This window comes from Sturnus vulgaris, chromosome 1 (assembly GCF_052056855.1).
Source record: "Sturnus vulgaris isolate bStuVul1 chromosome 1, bStuVul1.hap1, whole genome shotgun sequence".
Lineage (NCBI taxonomy): Eukaryota > Metazoa > Chordata > Aves > Passeriformes > Sturnidae > Sturnus > Sturnus vulgaris.
This window is the reverse complement of record NC_142243.1, coordinates 65,093,585-65,117,164: the sequence shown is the minus strand read 5'-3', so window position 1 is coordinate 65,117,164 and position 23,580 is coordinate 65,093,585. Positions and strand designations below refer to the sequence as shown.

General features: G+C 38.4%; 1 protein-coding gene across 5 annotated transcripts; it reads right to left on the bottom strand.

The window, feature by feature from the left end:
* Positions 1-174: 174 nt before the first annotated feature.
* Positions 175-22,494, bottom strand: GPLD1 (glycosylphosphatidylinositol specific phospholipase D1). Of its 5 annotated transcripts, none has more exons than XM_014877818.2 (25): positions 22,280-22,490; positions 19,356-19,411; positions 18,796-18,874; positions 16,160-16,257; positions 15,234-15,344; positions 14,928-14,976; positions 14,389-14,443; positions 13,650-13,757; positions 12,949-12,976; positions 12,724-12,863; positions 11,775-11,840; positions 11,414-11,537; positions 10,762-10,901; positions 9,550-9,736; positions 8,488-8,598; positions 7,437-7,511; positions 6,823-6,979; positions 4,616-4,757; positions 4,005-4,104; positions 3,820-3,913; positions 3,047-3,223; positions 2,576-2,736; positions 2,288-2,314; positions 2,144-2,194; positions 175-974 (listed from the first exon to the last, which is right to left on the bottom strand). In XM_014877818.2, exons 1-25 carry the CDS (start codon positions 22,374-22,376, stop codon positions 897-899), a joined length of 2,511 nt encoding a protein of 836 aa, XP_014733304.2. In that variant the 5' UTR covers positions 22,377-22,490; the 3' UTR covers positions 175-896. The 5 variants fall into 5 exon arrangements, 4 of the variants coding, with proteins under 4 accessions (XP_014733304.2, XP_014733315.2, XP_088024706.1 ...); XM_014877829.2 differs by having other exon boundaries at positions 11,414-11,534; positions 22,280-22,393; XR_015805000.1 differs by lacking the exon at positions 3,820-3,913 and having other exon boundaries at positions 22,280-22,494.
* Between the last annotated feature and the right edge of the window lie 1,086 nt (positions 22,495-23,580).

The following is a 23,580-nucleotide window of genomic DNA, read 5'->3' as shown; positions in this document are numbered from 1 at the left end:
CCTTGAGAGAGAATTGCTAGGAAGTAAGTTGAGGTGTTTAATTTTGGAGTATGACCTTTAGAATTCAATTTTATTTAAAATAAAAATAATGCCTTGCCTTTGTGAAGGAGGTAAGAGAGAGAAAACACCCGTATGTGTCTACAGACTAGCATTGGTAATAATAATATCAACACATTCTGCTGCTCAAGTTGTTTAATAGATAATTGATGCACACTGTTAAACCTGCAGCATACAAAATTAGTGTTAATTAAAGACAATACTGTTAACAATAAAAGCCATTAACAGCTCTATGTTACCATGGTCGTGGAAATTTACACAAAAGCAGAAAGGATGTCAGAGTAATCAGCCAAACTGCAAAAGCATTTCCTAAAACTTCATCAGTCTTGCTTGTTCTTTTTTTCCCTGGGAGATCCAAGCTGCATTACACCCTCAATGCAGACCTCAAGATTTGAGAGAGAGAGAGACAGTCCTGTTGATCAGCACTTCCTTTTCTGTTAGTCTAAAAGCTGCCCCTGCTTCATGCTTATTATTTTGACAGTTACTTTCCATAACTTAGAAAAGTTATGTAAGGAATTGTAAATACTGTGCTGCAGTTTCCCAGTTTTGTCAAGATACTCAGATCTGGCCAGTAAAGAGGACCACTGAATATTCGTTGTACAGACAAATACTACTACCAAAAATGTAGCTGCCTGTTCATTTCGACCTCTAGAAGGTTTTCAAAGCAGCTTGCTTGTTTTGGAGAAGTGATGTTGCCACCCACCACAGATATCAGCAAAAAGCTTGCTGACACGGTATGTTGGTTTGTGTGGGTTCAGGAAAGTAGCACAAATACTACAGGGATTCTTTACTAGAAGACCAGGTGTGCCCTGGACTTTAAGAACTTTTTTTATGAACTTTTAGAGCGAGTAGACAAAAAGCCTTCCACCAAGTCGAGCTTTCGCAGAACTTCTCTCTGCTGCTACTACAAGTTCTTTCTGCAGGGATAAAGAGCAAAGGTTAGCAAAATGAAACTGCAGGTTCATGGCTGCCTTAATCAAAATCCACAAGGGAATCTTATTTCTTTAGTGTCATACAGAAATGTGATGGGAAATGAGAGAGCAGCCCACCTCATCAGAGTAGCAGTTAAGAAAATAGTTTGACAAACAGACTGTTTCATTTAGGGAACTGGAGCAAGCTGGAGCCAAATGAAATGAGTCTCTTACCCATATAAACTGCATCTCGGGGCTAAGATCAATAGGGATGAAGCAGGAGTGTGGACTAGATGGTGCTATAGCAACAGAACACGACTGTTTGGAGAGTGGCCTCACTTGCACTTAGCAGTGCCTATGTTTCAGGTGTTGGATTATTCACCTTAATCTAGCTGAGAAGAATTTCTAGGTGTTTCTCCATGGCATGTTTTAACACAAGTGAAACACCATTTCTTGAAGAGCTCCTCAGCCTCGAGGCTGAGGCTTCCTCTGTACTCACACAGAGAGCCCCAGTCCTCATGGAGGTGATGCTAGAGTGAGCAGAACACTGGAACTCAGCACTAACACTGAACTAAGTAACCTTCCAGCTCTAGAATAGGCTCCTCAGTGCATCATAAAATGCAGCAATTGGTGTTTGGTAAAAAAATGGGCATCTAAGGGAAGCAAAGAGAAACAGGTGCACAAATACATCCTAAATCAGTCAGGTAGGATCTGGCCCTCTGTGTTTAGAAACACATGGCATATGATCATTGTTCACTGCAAGTGATAGCCAGGACAGCAAGCCTGTAAAGACTAAATGAGAGGAATGGTTTTGGGTGCCTGGTTTGCTCCACAGCTGAACATCCACTTTTCATCCAGGTTGGCGTGAACAGTAAAGCCAGGAGGTACCTATGCTGCATTTCCCATGGAACCTTTTGGCCTACTGCTAAGCAGTTCAGAATTCAGGCTGCTTTAAAGTGATTCAAATTTTTTAATTTAGGTGCCAAAGTTTTGGCAACTCCATAGCTCATCAATCTATAAAACACATTTAATTATCAGTTCAGAGAGTGACTTAATTAACTGTGTAAAGAACTTAAGACTTGAAAATGTGTAAGATACATGTGAAGTGTTAGCTAATATATGCAAGTGAGGTAGAAGGATGTTATGAAACAATCAACCACAGTAATTTCTCTCACCTTTCTTTCAGATTTCACAGTGGTAATGGAACTCCCAAATCTTGACAGTTCCTGTAAAACAACATTGCTGTTTATAAATGCTGCTAGGTTTTTTTAAGTAGGATTTCTTGGTTTCTCTGAGTAGTTTGTTTACCTGTTACTTACCTCAGGAGAAATCAGGACATATTGTGCCTAAAGAAGAAAAAAAAAAGAGGAAATAAAAAGTCAGTGGAAAGGAGTAGAAGACCAGTATGATAACCCTGGCTCCTAAACAGGAAAGTAATTTAAGAACAAACAGGAGGAGCCAAATGCAGAAATTCAGAAACCGAGAAAACCTTTTGTTTTCTGGAACCAAGGCAGAACACACTTGGTATTTGTACTGGATGTAATTAATTAGTTGTCATTCTAAACTTATGGCCAGGATTCACTTTCATGTGACTTTCACATTCTTACCCAGTCCTCAGGACAGGGAGATGTCCATGATGTGCAGTGGTCTGTCACATTCCCCAAGGATGTCTGTCTGCCATTGTAAATATAAACACGGCCAGCAGCCCCACCAGACAGGATCGAGCTGACACCATTAGTTCGCAGTGGGGATGCCACAATCATTTCATCTGCACATATTACAAAGAGGACATAACACAGCAGAAGTGAATTAATGGTAGAGCAAAACACAGGAGAGCTGGCATTTACATGTCTCTAGATGCCACAATTCCTATTAATGATAGCAACTAAAATGTTTCAATTTCTGATTGAGTTGCTTGGGATTTTAGAGAGGCCTCCCTGTAAGGCACAATGGAATACTTGTACAACACAACTGAGAAAGAAGACTCTGTTAAGCACTTGCATGAATATGCAGGTGACCAATCTTCCTGTTGCCAAAGCTAAACACTTCCCTTCTGGTCTAGATTCACCAAACTTTACCTAGCCCATCGCTATCCAGATCACTTAAGTATATGTCTCCTCCAAAACGAGAAAACCTCCTGTCCCCACTGAATGTGCTGAGCAGAGAAGGCTTGGTGCTGTTTGACAGGTCATATACCAGAGCCAATCCAGCTTGATGCAGCACTGAGGACATAAATAAAATCCTAGACAGGCTGTCTGGAAAAAAAAAACAAAACAAAACAAAAACAAACCAGATATTGAGCATCAGACATAGGAACTCGGGTTTAATACTTACAATTATTAGTAACACTGGCATTACATAAAATGGACAAAATGTATCAAATAGCATCAACAATTATAAGAGATTAACGCTAATTAGCATAGGGAAGAGAAACCCCATATTTTAGTCATAATACCAGGGGACAAATGCACTCAAGTTAGACTTCTGCAGTTTGACATCCTCAGTTCCTTACTGTCTGCTGCCAGAGTGAGGACAAAATACTGTGTTGTTTCAATTGCAAGAAATATGCAGTCTGCTTGAAAATCACTGTTACATAAATAATGCAAAGTAGTAATGCTGTTAAGCCCATTTTAAGGAAAGAAAAAGACCCAGTGAAGTTGAGGCACAGTAGAGAGGACTCTATATATAAGGCATATACAGGTGATTACAATGATTTCTAATTGTTTTGGGTTTTTTTTTTAATTACATGGCTATTTACAGGTCCCTTTTCCCTTAAACACCGTATCTTTCCTCAAGTCAAGCAGAAACAAACATCCTAAAGCAGAAATGGTCTCCAATTTTCAAGACATACCTGCAGTAGGTGCACCCACCACCAAAACTTTCCTTGTGTTCCCGGCCACAGACAGCACACCACTGGCCAGAGACAAACCCATTCTGCCCATCTCCTGTTAGATTTTTAAAACACCTATGTAATTTCTACACAATATCACTTTACTTCAAATATTCATAGGTCCCATATTAAAGAAGTAGCCCTACCTTGTCTCCAGTTATCTCAAACCAGCGCTCTGTACTTGGTGGGTTATACCCGTACACCTTCCCAACACTCTGTCTGACATCCAGCAAGAGGGGATTGCAGCTTGAATTACAATGCAATATATTATTGTACATGTTCTCCCTTTTTACTTTGCAATATTAGTGCCTGACAAATTCTAGAAATCTACTTTAGTAATTCCCATACTTGTTTTAACTAATTACACAATACTTAGAGCACAGACTTGTTTATCTACTTTTTTATCATCCAATACATCTTTGCTTTTAAAAACGCTATCTCAAAGTAAGAGCTATCCATATGGTTATTTTAGACACACTTAGCCATCAGCATTTTTGTGACCCTTCTCCCTCCCCAAGGAAACCCAAGAAATTCTTGGGTGTCTTTAAATAACAAAGACCTGCCCTAGAGAGGGTCTAAAAACCCTTGTCTTAATAAGGAAGGGTGAAGACATAAAAATATTAATCTAATAAAAATATTCTAAGCAGAACAAAAAGGAAACTTCATAAAAAGCTGGAAGTCTAATCTTTTGCAAATCTTAAACCTTGCAGAAGTAGAACAGAGTGGAGAAGACACCAAGCAGTCACATGCAACACACCTAGAACAAGTCTTCCATGTAGGGCTACCAATAAGCAGTAATGTCACGTTTTCCAGCTGGCAGCTGGCAAGTGAAAATCCAAACCAAGCATAGTTTTCTTCCCCCTCCACCATCCAGTTGGCATCCTGTACTGACAGAAGTCCTGAGAGATCAGAAAAAAATATGAGTTAAAGCTTGGTGTGCCCTGGCATTGAAAAACCCATTTGCAATCCTCCACTGATTCATCCTATGACAACAAGTTTCTCTGTGAAAAATACACTGTCCATGACATGGCATCAGTAGTTTTCACTATGCTTGCTCACCCTGCAGCCCTTCTGGCTGGTGAAAGCTTTAATTTGACACAGCCTGTTTCTCAATCCTTCCAATAGCCTACATGAAGTACATGAAAGCTACCACTCAAGCCTGCCCTAAACTACTTACTGTTTATCAGAACTTGTAATTCTTCAAGGGTGCTAGGTGGGAGAGCTTCAGATCATTCTGGCTATTATTTAAATAACTCATTCTGTGCTTTGGTTTTACAAAAATGTCAATTAGCAGTGTTTCAAACCCACGTTCTTGTGGTTTCTAATTTTACATGAATTAGAATAAGCTGCAACAATTAAGCATTATTGTAAATCTCAATTACATGATTCTGACAAAGCTGCCCAAGCTTTATTATTTAGTTCCATATATGACATTTTTTCTCTCATTCACTAGAAACCTCATCACCTGTACTCATTAACTGTATTCACTTGTAGCATTCCTCTTTAGCCACATGAAGGAACGTACAGAATGATAAAGATTCATTTGTTGAGGTTCATTTGCAATTTTCTAAGAAAGAGCACTGTGCCTACCCTGGACTCACAATCCATAGTTGAACCCATTGCTTTAGCAAGGTTTCCAACAGAGTTTCCTGCAATTGTTCTTGCATCCAAGCTGAGATACTGCAGTCTGGATGAACAGAAAACCAGATACGAGAGACCTGGTTGAGATGATCCTTCTGACAAGAGATTCAGAGAACCATATGCTGTTCTCTGAATGCCTGCAACAAGTGGAGTGTCTTCAGGGATCAAGTTTTTGACTCATCCTGTTGAACACTTCATTATAAATTATTTAGACAGGGCAACAAGATGCCCTTTTGTGAAGCTGGCAGATAATAGGAGATTGCAGGGGGTGCTCCTATTCAGAGGCACTCAGGCAGCCTGGAGTAACAGGTTTGTTACATTTGGTCACAGTTTGGAGGCAGACACATGGCTGAACATGCTGAGATCATGCAACAACAGCTAACGTTTATTCATGGATGCTCTCTTTTATAGAAAGTTCAAAATTCCTGTGCTTAAACACCCAATTAGTCTCAACATTGCCCAACTCACTAGCCAACTAAGTGTCTACATTCAACATTTAATAAGATTAGCTAAAGTCCCTAGCTTAAATTTAAATCTAGCCTGTATTACCTCACTCAACTTGTTTACTTCTACTCTTTAACAAACTAAGCTGAACAAATTAGAGTTCTGTTACAGCCAAATTTATCTATACAGCTTCAGATCAGCTGTAGCTGTCACACAGGCTGACAGGAACCTCCCAAAATTCAGTGAGGATGAATGCAAAGCCTGACCCTGGGAAAGGAGATGCCCTTGCACTGATACAGCTGGGGACAGACTGGCTGAGGAGCTGCCGTGTGGAAAAGGCCCTGGAGATCCTGGTAGGCACAGCTGAGCGTGAGGCTCTGACAGCAGACAGCCAACAGTGCCTCAGACCATGAAAGCAGGAGCATGGCAAAGACATTGAGAGAAGTGGTTGTTCCCTAGATCACACCTATAATATGTTGTTCCATAATATGAAAGATGTTGACAAACTGGAGCAAGTTTAGTAGGGGTGTTCCATGATTTCTGCGTCTAAAAGGTCACTGTGCATGGTGGGAGGACAAAAGACAATGAACATAAACGGAAACTAGAAAGGTTCACACTGGCTGTAGCAAGAGATTTTTTCTTTATGAGGACTGCCAAGAAGTAGAACAGTTGCCCAGAGTGGCTGTGCAATTTTTATCACTGGAGATTTTAAGATGCAACTGGACAAAGCCCTGACCAATTTGGTCTGGCTTCACAGCTTATTGAATAGGAGGGACACTTTCTGAGATCACTTCAGACCTGAATTATGCCATGATTAATTAGGAACAAATAACCAGTCACATAAACTATGGGAGGGTTCATTTACTCAACAAATATTACCTTGGTCACTCCTGTTGAAATGAGAGTAAAATGCAACAACAAATCCTCTCTGCTTCCCACCACCTGGTGCATATGGAGAGCCCACAACCAGATCAGCATTTCCATTTCCATCAACATCTGCTGCCAGGAGGGACCAACCAAAATTACAGTAGGAATACTGCAATAGACAGTTAGTTTAAGCCTGAAATAGAACTGAAACCATCAATTCTGTAGCAAAATAGAGCAATTTAATTCTAAAGAGCTAACTTTGCTTCTGACCAAATCACCCTCCCACTCCCTGGCTTCCATTTTGTTTTCTTTGGTCTTTTGTTTGGTTTAGATCGGGGTTTTTTGGTGACTTTTTTTAGTTTTGAGGGCTATGCAACTTTCTGTTCACTCTGCTGCCTTCCTGCACTGGGGTATAAATGTCTTTCCCAAATAAAATCAATCTAAGCAAGCACCTGCTTGCTGCATCCCCATCAGTCTAAATTTCATTGTAATGATATGTTGAATTTTAACATTCTTCTTTTAAGCCCATAAGCTCTTTTCCCCTTTATCTCACCTTCTGCTTGTGTAGCCCTGAGTTAGCCTGGCTAACAGGATATTATAAACAGGACATTACATTATCAATGTACCTGACAAGTTATGGTAATGTTTGGCTGAGGTGCCAAGCCTCTTCCCTCTGTTCCAAAGTAGACATACACAGCACCCTAAACAGCAGAAAAAGAAAATAAAACATGAGAGCACCTGCATGTCAGTATCAAGTATTCAATCCAAGGCCAATCACAAGGAGTGGAACAGTTCTGCAAGGGCTATTCATACAACTTCATTTTCCCTCTCAGAGCCTTCTTTCCCACCCCAAACCTAAGAATATCCATGGATAATGGGTACTGCTGTAACCAAGCAACAAAGTAGAGAAGTACATTTTCATCACACTGCATGTAAGGAACAAGAGCAGTACAGTGTATATTTATACTCATAACACACTTGTGCAGATGGCTAAAATTTTGATAATTATTTTTTAATGCAATGGCAAACAGTCCCAGGCACAACAGATGCACACAATTTTCCAGGGGGTGAGTCTAAATAAAAGCAACTTAAATTAGACAGCTAAATTAGTATCTAAAATTCTGAAGACTTTTAAGCTTAATGGATATTGTTTAAATCAAAACATTTTACCTCTCAGTTTATATGGCCTAAAAATACTCAGTGACCATTATACAGGCTTATCTGGCAAGCTGCAAGTTATTAAAGCCTCAGTAACTTGATTATTTTAGCAAGTGTGTCTGTGTTCATATCAAAAATTAGATATCATTTATTGGCCTTGTGACAGCATATGAAAAAAGTCATTGACCCATGAGGTCCATTCCAGACTCTCTGTTCCTAAACAAAAAGGGTACATTTGCATTTCTTGAATGGCCCCTTACATTTCCAGCAGTCAGTGGTGCAAAGTTTCAATCTGGTTTGGATTTATAATGTGCAAAAAGGCCACTGAAAGAGAAATACAGGTAGCTATCATTGCTCTAGTCAAAGTACCCACAAAGGTTATAAACTGTTTAGATTACAATGTCACATTGAACAACAGAAATTCTCTTTTCCATTTCAGTGTTTAAAAAAAATATGTATCAATAAAAACATTCCTTTTGGAGAGTTAAAAAAACACAAAAACCCATGTTTGTTGCTTACTTTGTAAGTAAGAAACTGAGATCCCACAGAAGGTGCTCCAATTGCCAGATCTGGCACTCCATCCTCATTGAAATCCAGGACTGCCAAGGCAGAACCAAATCTTCCTGAAGGCTAAAAGAAAAGGGGTTGCTCTCATGTTTTCAAGTCAAAACCATGAAAACTAAATGTACATTTGCACAGGGATGAACTGGATGACAAAAGTCTATCCAAACAATTATTTTTCTTCTAAGTAATAATATGACAACACACTAATTCAAAATCAACTGTGTTAAAATTAAGGACAACTGAATATAATATGGTGTTGCTTTGCTATTTCCTCTTTTGAGTCCAGTGCACCATTGAATTTAAGTTTATGGCCTTTCCTGTTGACAGCATTATGAATGAGAACCACTAAAACACTCTGTAAGAAGACAGCAGCTGCTACTGCACAGTTTGTAACCACAGAAACAAATTGAAAGGAAATGTATCTCATTTTTCCCTGTTATCTCCTTTGTTAATAAAGGTATTTTCTACAGAGGATCATATTTAACACTCAAAAGTGTCATTTGCTCCTACTTCTTGGTTACAAACCAGCCACCATCATATCAAATCAGAGTTTTCCATATTTTTTTTCAGTGCTCTTACTATAGAAAAAGTTATTTGGGGAGAAGTTATCAATTAATGAAGAAGTGTAGCCTCAAAGGAATTAAAACATATCAAGTTAATAATTTTAGATTAAAAAGGACAGGAAACACAGTATTTTCTTAAATGCAGGGACCAGAATGAGCTATACTGTTACATACAGAGACACAACCTGGTTATTTTTTAAAGGCACTTTATAGTCTAATACTCACTTAGCTTGTACAGTAATGGAGATGAACCTACAAATCACCATCATTTCAATTGTTCCTGGGACTTTAATAATGATTATTTTTCTTGAAAACCATACAACACCATATGACATCAAGAGGAGTGTTTCAGGAATAATACTCATACACATTAACGATACCACTGCTCATTCAAAATTCATCAATTTTCAGGCAAAGAAAACTTAAGTGACAAATATCTGCCTTGACTCCTTACCTGCTGACCCTGTAGTACTTGGTCAGCTTTTCCATCCAGATCCATGTCCTCTGGTGGCAAACCTGACTGGTTGCCATAGACCACATACACCCTTCCTATCTGAACATGGCCCAAGGTGCTGTACCCTGGTGCTCCAGCCACCAGATCTTCATACCCATCCTGGTTGAGGTCAGCTGAAATCAGTGCCCTGTACAGCAAGGGAATCAACAAAATCAGCATTAGTTCCCAGACTACCACAACATTAATGGAAAAAAAAACCATAATTCAGATAAACGAGGAGCTGTGTTTCCCCATATTGTTTTGTAAAGATCTATACACCATTTTTTATATCATATATTTATTTGTGTTTTCTTGAATTGAATAAACCAGAAGAATCATCTTTCATCAATGCATGTGAGATCTGCATGAACTGCTTTTTACTGACATTGGGCACCTGAGAGCAATCAGAGCAAGGAGCATGAAAAAGGGCTGCTTGCATATGACTAATACAAGAAAAACAAAAAAAAACAAGAAATGAAAATATCTTTTAAACTGAACATCTGATTTAATTTATGGACTTAACAGGAGATAAACAAAAGGATCACAGGTCTCAGTAACGTGTTGGAGTTTAGAGAGGGAACATGGAAAGAACTAACTACTGTTAATTTAGCCAGTGTGAAGTAAACTCAAGAATTACATCCAAATTTTGAGATAGAATAAGGGAAGTTAGATAAGCAGCAATGCAAATTCGTTTTATTAATCTTTCCTGTTGCAGGTTAAGGTAGAACCTCATTGGCAAGGAGAGAGAATATGCCTCTCTCTGTCCTGAATCTATCTTTGAACTTCCTACTAGTCATGAGTACTTCCAAGAAATCTTGCTAGACATCATCAGTCATCAACCCATGACAGACAGGTTGATGTTTTTTTGCACAAACATCATCCAACAATCAATAAAGGGTAGCTACAATCCTTTATCGTTCAGAACTAGAGCCACTGTTAGTTCTAATGTTTGCTCCTTCCATTCTGAGCTTGATCAACATCTGAAAGAAAAATCTGATGCATTAACTTGCTGTTCTGGACATACAATATAAGCCATTCCCTCAGCTTTGTACCACTAACTGATTAGCTCTGCCACCTTTAAAGAGTATTATCCAAAGGATCAGTAATAATATTTTCGTAGGTACTCAAAATTTTTAGAAATTAAGAGGAAGGTGGGATGAAAAAATTACCAACCATCCAAGCCTAGCATAGGGTGAAGTTAGAAAATATGAAGCTGCTGGCTTGGAGATGTGCTTAGAAGATTTCTGATGTGTAGCTCCTAATGCTCTCCAGACATTGGTTTTAAAAGCATGGTTTATCAAGCGGAGAGATTTCTGAAATAAAAATAATAAAGGGATGCAACAGTGGTTAAAACACAGGTTGGAACTCTAGAACATTTTGGGACACATCAAAAATCAAGTCACCAACAGTAGAAATCACCACATGGTTTTAAGAGAAGTCTGTCTCAGATCATAAGCACCATTTTAGAAAGACAAAAATCTGTATGCTCTAAAGGGAGCACTACTAATTCACTGCTATGCTCTACTGGGAGTTCTTAAACCAAAAAAGCCATCATATGTCTGAAAAATGTAAACACTAAATATATATTTTGCCATATTTAGCACTGCAGGATGTGCAGATGCTTTCACTATACAATGAGCAAAGTTTAAAAATTGAGTATTTATGATGTACATATATTGATTAACAATGGTACTGGAATGTCCATGAAGTCATCTACTGTTAATATTCAGAGACCCTGCTCCATCACGCAGCATTTCAGATAGAAACAAAAACTATTTTATACAGAGATTAATTTTACCTGACACATCTGTTACTTCTCACTTACTGTTGCCCAAGGCTGTATGTTGAATTGAACTCCTCTCTCTGTATAGTTTATATTCTTCTCAAGTGTTTCTGTAAGCAAAGAAGTTGTATTCTTGGGATGTTCATGTTTTGATTGTTTGCTTCTGCTAAAATAAAGAAGGCAGTGATAAGAATTAATAGAACTGAAATAATCACTCGAGGTAAAAGCCACTCCGAGGTTCTGCACAGTTCCTTTATACAAAATTTAGTTATTCATGCTAAGAGAATCTCAAATTCATACACAAAAAAATTACCCAAAATATCTTTAATTTTCAGTCACTCACTGTCCACATTAGCAGAAGACTCTCATCACTGAAGCTTTAAACCATCAGATTTATACTTACATGTGGCTGTCCTTGTGCTCCTTTGTGCAGTTTATGAACAGAGGGTTCTCGGGCAGGTAGCAGTCACTAAAGAAAAATACACAGAATGCACTTCAAAGATTTTACCACAATGGAAGTGAAACTGAAAATTTTTATCCTTACTTATGATTCCTTATGCTTATGATTCCTCTGTTGGAAGTCATCAGTTTTCTCAAGAAAATCAAAATTAGAGCATCATCATAACCCTTAGAAGCCCCTATGATGTTTATTTGATTACTTGATTAGGTTCTGTATGAATATCACATTTCTTTATAGAGCTCTTGAAGGAAACGTATTGTAACATGCACATAGATGAACCTAAAGCACTTTTAATGAAAGTGCCATTCTGGCACAAAGAACATAACAGTTTGTGCCATTCTGTATTTCAAACATAATTTCTCAAGATAGTAACTGTCATATTTTTCATATAAATGAATGGATTAACTGCCACGGTTGGTCTTCTAAAGTTATTTACAGAAAGGTTGTATTTGTTTCTAACCCTATTTGCATTCAGAGTCTGAAGGTAATATCTGACCTCTCATCAAAAGGGACATCTTTGTTGACTGATGGCAGCAGCCAAAAGGTGCAGGCTCAGATTGCCAGTCCAGGCAGAACCTCAGGCCATGGATATGCAACATTTAAGCAAACTTTTGAGTATGTCTTAAAGAATGCCCCAAATTTTCCCTGCTAAGTATCACCTAGGCATGCCAGAGGCATGCCAGGGGAAAGGAGAATGAACACATAAAAAATACAAACTGAAGGCCTGCATAATCCTGTGCACCCAGGTAAAAGGCTGACATGGAAATCCCACTATCCAAGTGAGGATCTAAGCTCAGCACCTCTTCTAGGAAAGATCCTGCCTTAAGAAGAATAGTTAAGTGGGTATCAGCACTTGACTACTGCATGCCATAGTTCAGGATACACAATGTACCTGGTTCCATTCTCTAGCATATGGCTCGTCAGCTCAAAAATGTTGTTGGTCCAGAATGCCATGTCATCCACTCCTCCAAGGAAATATTCATGGAACTTCTCCACCAGAAATGGAGATTTACTAGCAAATGATGGAAAAAGCTAAGAGACAGGCAACATACTCAGTAAGATGTTATATTGTCTCCATGCTACATGTTCATTTTTATAAAGAAAACAGAAGACCAACCTTGCCAACAAGAAGCCTTTCTCCATGCCTGAAAACAAAAATCAGAAATAAAACTTGCTTCATTTAATACTTAATTATTTAAATAGTTCTTCTTAAGAGTTCTATATGGTAAATATTATGCAAGTCACTACATTTCCATGTTCGTTGTTAATGTATTTTTAAAGCTGCAATGTAAAAAGTAACAATATAAACTTTATTGCCCTTAAATTTGAAGGATTCACAGTTTTTCTAAATTTTGTGTGACTATTGGTAATTAACTGAAATACAGGATACAGTTAAGCTGCTTAGGATATTCAAAAGCAGACACTGTAGATATCCAAAGTCTCTTTTGAATTATTTTTGGACTTGACGGGATCTACATAAAGTGTAGATAAGGCATGTATCTAGAGACTCCTTCCATGCATGATAATTATACTGCTAACTGACCACAGTGCAACAGTATTTGAAGACACAGCCACTCTCAAATAGGCATAAATCTGTTAAATGTATAAATGCATTAAATAGCTAAGATTCACCATCTGTGGTGTAATAATTAATTTAGCAGTCATTAAGTAGTCCAAATTTGAATCATATTCATTAAAAAAATTCAGATGTTCTGTGATGTTGCTGACATCAATGTGTAAGGTGCTTCAAATATGATTATCATATTTCTCCTACATATGTTTCACTTAAAAAGCTCAAGCAGAGATATTTCAACTTACAGTTCAAAAAATAGCAGATAAGTACATTCAGCAATTGTGCTTTCAGTTATGATCTCTTTTCCATAAAATTCTTTGTAGATAGCTGCTAGGTCTTTGACAGGCACATACCTAGAAACAAAAAGAATATATTACATTAGATGTTCCACATCACCCGATAAAAGATTGCAGTTCTTGCAATAACAACAGCCTATAAAATATTCCAAATTTCAAAAGAATACAGAAGGTCATGAAGATTTACAAATACCAGGATTGCACATGCAACTGGGGGCGGGGGAAGTGGATATCTAAATTTTCTGCTCATTTTCATGCTTTTAAAACTGTCTGAATTCAACATCCTCAGCTTCCAAAACTTCAAATCTCACTGAGATTGCCACTTAACTGAGTTATTTTACTAGCTGCTAGGAGATTCCAGCAAAAGGTTTTCACTAGTTATTTTATATATAACTACTTATAACTCAAGACATAAATAATTTACTTTTTTTTGCTGTGTTTCTATACATAAAACTCTCTTCTGTCCTACTAGTTTTTCATGTCCGGGAACAGTAAATACGCATATAAGGGACACCAAACTCATAACATTTAAAATAGTTGCAAGGGTTTCTTTTGAAAGAAAAATAAAGGGCAGCATTTTGTTAAAACAGATTAATACAGAATTATGTGATATTATACGCAATTTTATTATATATGATTATAGAAAAATAAATATAAAATATTAAAGAAGGAAACCTCATTATCTTACCAACTCGATGCCAGGTAACTGAAGTCCAGCTCAAACTGACTCACTACATCTCCTCCTGAGGATGAAAGAATGAAAAAGCCCCACATATCCCAACGAACAAAATCTGTTAACTTATCTGTCATGGGTAACACTGTGCATGAAGCTATTATGGGTCTTCTGTATGCATTTATGTATCAGATCTTCCAGCTATATATTTAGAGTACACAAATGGTTCACCTGAAGTATGATGCACGTTTTATTCCTCCCAAGAATTATGTACAATTTAAAATCACAGTAGTGACTCTAACCAAATCTTAGCATCCTTTGGTCTGCATTTTGGCTTTAATCCAAGTGTCCATATGCCTTATCACATCTCCTGAAACCTGAGGACAGATACAGCAGGGCTTTGCAAGCCATGGGGGAGGGCAAGAAAACAGTGTCTATATGCCATTCTTAACTGCTGCATTGCCCAGGACAATAGCCAGAATCAACCACCATGGTTTTGAAGAGGACTAGTCATTCCAATACAAGGATCTATGATTGGCAAACAGAAATATTACCAAAATCTCCAACACTGTGAGCTTCTGAGTATGAACCATGAAAATCAATCTGGAGAAAGAGAAAAACAAGAGAACTGCCTGTTTCTTTTAATATGAGCAGAAACAAACTCTCCAAGCAACACTAATGTTTACAGGTTCCAAATCTGACCAACTTTACTTGTATGAAGTTTGTGACATTGTGTCCCTCCAAAAATCATCCTGAAACAGGGCTCCAGCTTTTCTCTTTCCTCCCCACCACAGTCCAAAGCGAAGCTATCCATCCCAACAAATCCAGTTGCATCAATAAATAAAATAATACAGGCTTACTTCTCCCATGGCCTTTAGAAATCCTTGGTCGATGCCCAGGCTATGCCAGCTAATATCTGCCACCATATGTGAAGCAATTCCAAACAGGAAAGCCACCAGCTTCTCTGTAGCCTACACAACAACAATCCATTTGTCTGTCATTTTACTCCTTTTAGAAAATGTTAGCATTTTCTGTATGTGCATTATGCAAGGATACAGGTGAGAAGCTCTTACAAGTCCAAGAGTTTACCAGAACAAAGTGCTGACTGCTCACTGTTTGGTGCTGTGGTCAACTTTTGTAACTTGAGAAGCTTAAAGCAGTTTATCCAGTCCAAGACCATAGAATTACATGGTTACATGGTTGATATGAGGGTAATTTGCATACTTCAAGTTAAATGTGCACTAAACTTTTTTTCTAGACCAAGGATAAACACTTCCACTTCCAAGGACCAAACTCCCTCTGCCACCATGGTTGTGTAGGCAGACAGAGGAGAGAAATATATTCCTCTGCACACCCACTTTTGACAAATTGATTTTTCCTTTTCTCCTACATAGCTCACAGACTATTAACAAGAGCAAATCTGGACTAAGTTCAAGATTTCACAAGCGAGAAGTCTAAAAGGTATCTGGTTTTCAAATGGCAAACCTTCAACCAGATCTCACAGAAATGCAAGACCACCAATCATATTTAAAAGTTTAGACCTATGAAATGTATCATAAGCACCAGACCACAGTGGAGACAACTGAAAGGCTTTATATGGACACTAAATGTTTTGTACGGTAAAGATTAAAACAGGATTTCAATTGGTCCTATATAAGTAGAGAATTTAATATAAAAATGTTGGGTTTTTTCTGCACCTCACAAAGGATGAAATTACAACAAGTGAAGGTGAAGAAAACAGCCGAAAATCTAAGTAAATCAAGGAAAAGTTAATCAATTTTCCTACCTCTTCCCAAGGCTGAGGATAATTCTTTCTGATGTAGTCAATACTTGTTTTGAGAAATGGTGACCAGTGAGTGTCTTCAGACACATCATGGAACATTCCTATTGCAATAAAATTATATCAATATTTGATTTATACTTTGGGGAAAAATGAAATAGAAAAAAGAAAAAGAAAGGGTTTTCTCCATTTAAAATTCCATAGACTTTTGTTCAATGTTATGTCAGACAGATGACACATTTTGCACTCCAGGTAATGAACAGAGCCTTATTTTTATCTGATTTATACTATCCAAACAGATATTAGATTTACCTTCTATGATTTAGGTTTGAAGCATCTGAAAATTTTGTGCCTGCTCCTTTTCTCTGTGGCTGAGAATAGGTACAGTACAATGAAAAGCTGCCTCCCAAGCAGAGAGGTATAATGAGAGCTGACAGAGAACCTGTTGACTAAATTAATGCATCCACTTGAATGGCAGAAAAACTGTAGGAATAGCAGCCAACTCAAAATGTCATGTTTTCTGGCAGGTGTCAGTTTCCACAGGGCAGAGGAGGGCTATGTCATCATTATGACCACAATCATTTTCAATAGAAAGGCAAACTAGCCAAGATACAGTCAATGTAGAAGGAGAAAAAGGGAGGAAAGCAGGAAAAATCAGATTTCATTTGAAGACTCAATTACTACTGTCGCCTGAATTTAGGCAGAAAAGATTGTGCAGGATCTAACAGTGGCCTTGCCTAAAAATTTCTGTGTACCTACATGAAGCTAAGTGCAAAGGGATGCTGACATAAAGAGATCAAGTAGCACACAATGTTGAATTCTCTAGGGGGAAAGAAGATTGTTCAGACCATCAGTACTCTTGGAGGAAGAGTGCATGTTTATTGACACAGCAGTGTGAAACTGCACAATGTAAGGGTAGATTAAACACTGAGAGAGCATACCTTGGGAGTAATTCAGTTACCTTTTGGCCCCTTAACATTTTACAGTGCAGCTAAACTAGATAAAAGAAGGATGGTACTTGGTCAGCCAAAATCAGAGTAGCCTTCTACAAATAAGCTTGTCTCCTGTTCAAAGAGGCAGTCTGGGTGGCTTTTTCTTGATCTTGTCACACTCAGTTAAAACAGCTCAGGTCTGAAGAAGGATCTATTGTTTCCATATTGGCTAAGGAGACTGCTGACAAGTGGTCCAGCTCTAACAAGGAAGGATGGACTCCAACGTTAGTGAAGGAATGAAGATTGGATACTGCAGCTACAGAAGCTCTGACCTGGTATAAGACAGGTCAAAATGGTTAGAAGGGAAAGACGAGGTAGATAGATATAACCAAGAAGAAGTAAAACTGAAAAAAATCCCAAGAGAACATCAGTCATGAAAACAAGGAAAGCAAGACTGAAGTTTGGGGCAAGAAGTTGGCAGAGCTGGGCAGGAAACTAAGACCAGTGACCTGATGAGTGACAGAAGACAAAACCAGTATTAAATGCCAGAACAGAGAGGTGATCTGGATGTGAACTGAACACATTAGGATATGAACCAAGCAGCCTGTAGCTGGCATAACCAACAGGCAGCATCAACAACCTCTGTCTGAGAAAAAATAGAACTTTGGCTTCAACAGTGTGATTTGGCTCTAAACCAAACAAAGATCTAGGATACACCTCAAATTTAACGGAATTTGCATGGTCCACTAAAATAAGCTACTTCCAGTACTTTAAATTTGACTAATATATCAACAATATTGAAGCCAGTAAGGCCGGGTATCCTCACACAAAGTACTTATCACTGCCCTGTCTCTGGTATCTGCCTAAACACCCTAATAGCTTGAGGACAGGCTCTTTAACCCATTTCCTAGCTGCTCCAGATTTACCCTTTCAGTAGCAAATATGCTACAGCAAGGCCTAGCAGGGTGTTTTATAGCTCTAATGTTGCTGGAGAAGATGATTATGATCAAGAGCTGACCTTTCAGAGCTGAAAAATCAGGAAACCACTTGCAAGTCAAGACATTTTTTACAGCTATTGCAAGAGAGTGCTAATTTTTTAGTGCAGTCTTTGGATCTGCAAGCAGCAAAATTAAGACCAACATTAATTTCTAATAAGAAGAATAAAAGGCAAAGACTGCACTCTGGAAAAGAAAGGCTTTAAAAGGGGATGTTATTAACACTTGCTCACCCATCCCCCAGCAAGTCCTACACTATTTTCTTTTTAGACATTTCAGGGATTCTTAGATTCTCCTATCCTCTTTTTGACTGATCTAATAGAAACTAATTATGTAAAATATGGAAATAGCTATAGCTAAGATTTATTCAAAAAAGATAATTTTGTCCTCTCTATAGTCAGTAATCTGACCTAATTTAGTCACACAGCATCCTTCTATCAAATTGCCCTACCCATTAAATAGTTAAATTTACACTGGAGTTACTTTTTAAAACACTTTCAAATATGTTATTAATATGTTATTTCATTATAAAATCTCTAAAGTCTCCAAAAAGGTTCTAACAAAAATGGTGGATAGTTTTTGCAGGAAAGCAAGAAAGCATTTTTGGCCACACTTCATTTCTTACAATGTAACCATTTTCAACCCACTAAATTCTGCAGGATTTTCACATAAAATTGCAGTTGTTATAACATTGGACTTATAAAGCTTCTCTTACCACGTTTGCAGATTGGAGGATAAAAGGCATCAGGATAAATGCTCCCAGCTTGAAAAGCATCTTGGTGATTTAGTAATAACTGGGGAAAAGATGGGGGAGGAAAATGAATCAGAATGTTATTGCACAGCACAAAACCACATTTTACTGCCAGCATCAAAGATACATTCTAAATGCCAGCAAAATACAATTATTATCTTGGTAAAATACACCATGTGGTGCACAAAACCTTGCAGTCATTTTGCTGTCCTTAGGTTTATTAAATTTGCTTTCCCAAAGTCCTCTACTGATTCTTATAATAAAACTGCTCACATAGAATATAACTAAAGCAGATAGGAAAACATGCAAGAAACAACACAGAGTATATCTATATATACACACATTGGCATAATTGCTCTATTTCTGTAATAATATGCAGAAAGATTCAAATTATTTTGAATAAAAAAAGATAAAAATACAGTCTGGGAACAATATTGACACATGTTATTGAGAATAATAACGAGAGGCAAGACAGAAATAAAAACGTTCATAGAAAGGTGGACAAAATTAGACATGCCTCCTACCTGTCTATAATTAACACTCCCTTCATGCTTAATGAAAAATTCCAGAGCTCTATGTGCTGAAAAACAATATATTGAAGTGTTGATTTATAGGTATTGTGTCCAGGCCTACATTTTGTTAGAAGAACTAGCAGAACCAGAAGACAACACATTTTCATACCTAAGCCAAGTGCCATGTGCATGAAACACCATTTCTCACAATACTGTGTACCTGTGAAAGGGCATGTTTTCTCACCGAGGGAGTTAATAAGGAAGTGCTCTTTCTGTGGCACATCTTCAGTCTCTGTCTAATCCCTAGCTCCCAAGCTGACCAACCAAGCCGAAATAATTTGAAATTAAAAGAAACGAACTCCCCCTGTCCAGAAATGAGCTACAGCAATGAACTGACTGGACTACACCCAGCATATGTAAAGCGTGGACCATAAAGTTCTAGTTCTGTATTCAAGCTTCATTATTGCCCTTAACAGTGAGAAAGATGTTGGGAATCAATGTGGGTGTTTAACAGTTTGATTAATTTTTAACATGAATGAAAAGTAACAAAAATGTAAAGTCAGCAAGGTAAATAACATTATTTATTCACAGAATCAGCAGATATTCTTACTGCCAAAATTTTTATTTAGCTGGCATAACAAGTGAATGAAATGAACTGACATCCTTTTCTTTAATGAGGTCTCCTAATTAATATTAGATCCCAGGAATAATCTATCAACACTATTCTAAAAATACCCAACATTTCCTCCAAAGCTATTTACAAAGATTGAAGTTAATTTGTTTCTTAACAAATTAATCACATCACAACCCCCCCCCCAAAAAAAAAAACCAAAAAACAACCCAAAAAACAAACAACAAAACAAACAAAAAACTCCTCCCACCAAATCCAAACCAATCCATTACTATTCTGGAATAAGATCTAGACAAAACTGTGGGGGTTTAAATGATCTTTCACTTTGAATTTTACCCAGTAATCTAAATCATCCTCATACAAAAAACATGCCTTAGAGACCAGCCTTGCACCAGAAAAGAAACAACAAAATAATAAGTAGTAATCTAAAATTTTAAGGCTCAGACATTTCTACACACATCTCAGATTCCAGTGTGGGAGAGCTGCATTTTGGCAGTTTGCTTCTTCTGCCTCACACCTCCCCCGCACTTCTCTCACTACTCAAGTGTGCCCAGGTTCTACAACTCCACCTCTACAAGGAATTTTATGCCAGATCCCCACAGTCTCACAGAGCCTCACAAGTCTGACAGGAACCCCTAGGGCAAAGAGCTTCCCCGCTCGGACCTGCCTCCAGGCACGGCCATGCCAGTGGGACACAGCACAGCTCTGCCAAGCACACTGAACACAATCAACATTCTGAACAGGCACAGCTTTTCTCCATTTTAAAAGTACTTTCAAAACGCTGCCCAGAATGTCTTTGGTGCTGGCTTTGAGTGAGAGGAATTCCTTTCTACGGTTTGTTGTTCGGTTTTTTGAGGTTTTTTTGTTTGCTTGTTTTTGTCTTCCTGGAGCACTCAGTGTTTGAATTTTGGAAGTATTTTCATCTTATCATCATAGACTTTTATGTGACAACAATAAGGGCACTCATTTTAACAGCATCAGAGCTGATCATAGTTTAATGTAATTTTCCGACAAATGGACAAAACTTGTTGTAAACTAGGACCCAATAGTTCAGTGTACACACAGATCCTCAGACAACCAAGATCTTTATATTATGTAAACACAAGTCTTCTGCAGCATGCTTCCTTGATTAGAAAAAGAAAAAAAAAAAAAAAAAAAGACTGCTTCGGAACGGATCTGTAAGCTTGTTTCTCTTGGCAGATTTTTTTTTTTTCAAACACAATCTATTCTGGCAAATCTGTTATTTCAAGTCCTCAGAAGCTCATACTCGGTAATTAGAGCCCTGAGCTTGCAGAGTTGTGTGCACTTGCCTAACCTCAGGCAGCATGACTTCTCCTACAGATTATAATGGGTTTCTTGACACATTGTTAGGAAAAGCAAATTGTTCCAGGATGCTGACCATGGGTACAACACTCAGTAAGTGGAACAGTAAGTGAACACACTCCAATCTCAAACGCCATGAATAATCCCAGTCTTTAAATTGTTCAAAGTTACATGTATTCAGTACTTAAAGTCTGAGATAATTATCTGAATAAAGGGAACATCCTACATTTTACCCTCTGTTTTAACAATGGATTTAGAATCAAAAACAGAAGAAAAAACAATTACAACTGTCAATTATTATGAATAGCTGTTTCAGAATAACCTCACACTGCTCATGTTTGTGCTTGCAATAACTGTGGAAGAAACCAGATTTTAAAAATAGCACAGGCAAACAAGAAGTTCAAAACAGAAATATTTCTCCATTTTGATGTTCACTCAGTTCTCTCCTTCATTCTCTACAAGTCTAAGTTGTTCTGGCTACAGAGAGCAACCTACCAGAAAAAGACACAGAACAAAATTTTTATTATGTTAGTTACAGATAGAAACACATTACAGAATTTTATCTACTTGTGCAGGTATAGCATAATTAATACAGAGTTACCACAAAGGACTTGTGTTATTCTTTAGATTAAATATAAGAATCCCATGAATTGCCTAAAACATTCCTTGTCTTTCTCCAAAGCAAACTCTGTCTGCGTACAACTCACAGACAAAAACATTCCAGTTACATAATGCCCGTGTCTTAGGAGACGGAGAAATACGCAACCCAAGTCAATTCAAGCATTTTACTTACAAAAACAGTAAAATTTCAAACTCCAAGTCAAACTACTCATTTATCCTATCTGTTATTCACATTTTTAAAATTATGTAGACTGCTCCTTACTTTAATGTTATTTCCTCCCTCTGCTTTCCAGCTGATTCTGAATTTACTTCTCTTCACAAGAAATTCAAAGCACAAGGAAACATTTTGAACATGTCTTACCTATTTCAACATGTGTTGAAATTCCACACGGGATACATCTTTGACAGAAACTGTAGAGTATAACCAGCAAGACAAACCAAATCTTCGGACCAACCATGATGCCAGCTGGCTCCAACTGTGGTTTTCAGAAGCCTGGAGCAGTAGCACTGTGACCTTTGAAATGTAGGTTACGGAGCATGCCTTTTCTTTTACACATATTGCTGACACAGCAAGCAAATGACTGCCAAATTTAAAAGGCTATTCTATACCAGTGCTTTCTTTTACTGCAAATAAAGTAATTTATATATAGAAAGAAAAAAACTGTGGGTGTTCTCCCCACCTCTGTAATATCTCTGGGATTTGAGCAGTGTAATCAGTGCATCACTCCATAGCAGCAGTGAGATTTCTGTTAAATCCAACAACACGGCCAAGAATATCCTCTCAGAGTTTGTCCAGCTCATGGTGTGCTTGCCTTACAGCAACTACATCCCATTTCACAAAAGAAATTAAAGCCAATTGCCAAACAGTATTAATAGAAAAACACTAGCTCCTGAGTTTCAGGTAATACAAATTCATAACCTTCAGTGAGCTGATAGGATATTGCACACTTAAGTCCGGGTCTTACGATCAGTATTGAAAGCCCAGCTGATATGTGGGAGACTCATGGAAGTACACCTGCCAAGTACACTGCTATGAATTTCTGGCTGCAGAGGCTGGGCACTCCGTGTTTCCCTGCCACCGTTCACGCATGTGGCACAGCCACACCAGTCCCCAGCGAATGGTGGCACTGGCAGCGGCTTCGCATGGCACTCGTGCCAGAGACTGGCCAGCTGTCATGGGGCCCAGTGGCCCCCAGTGCTCCTGCAGTAGAACACAAGTTAGAGGAAATGGAGAGCCCAGAGACCTTATCGCAGTCTGCAACTTCCTCACGAAGGGAAGAGGAGGGCAAACACTGATCTCTTCTCTGTGGTGCTCAGCGACAAGACCCGAGGCAATGGCATGAAGGTGCGTCAGTAGTGGTTTGGGTTGGGTATTAGGGAAAGGTTCTTCCCCTAGAGCGTGGCTGGGCACTGGAACAGGCTCCCCAAGGAAGCGGTCAGACCACCAAGCCTAATGGATCTCAAGAAGCATTTGGACAACGCCCTTAGCACATGGTGTGACTCCTGGTGTGCGCTGCGCAGGGCCACGAGTCGGACTTCGGTGATGTCTGTGGGTTCCTTCCAATACCAGAGGATATTCTGTGACTTTAAGCCTCCCCCCTCCCTACGAAGCCGGGGTCCCGCCACAGCGCGGGAAATGAGCCTCCGGGAAGCAGAAGCCTC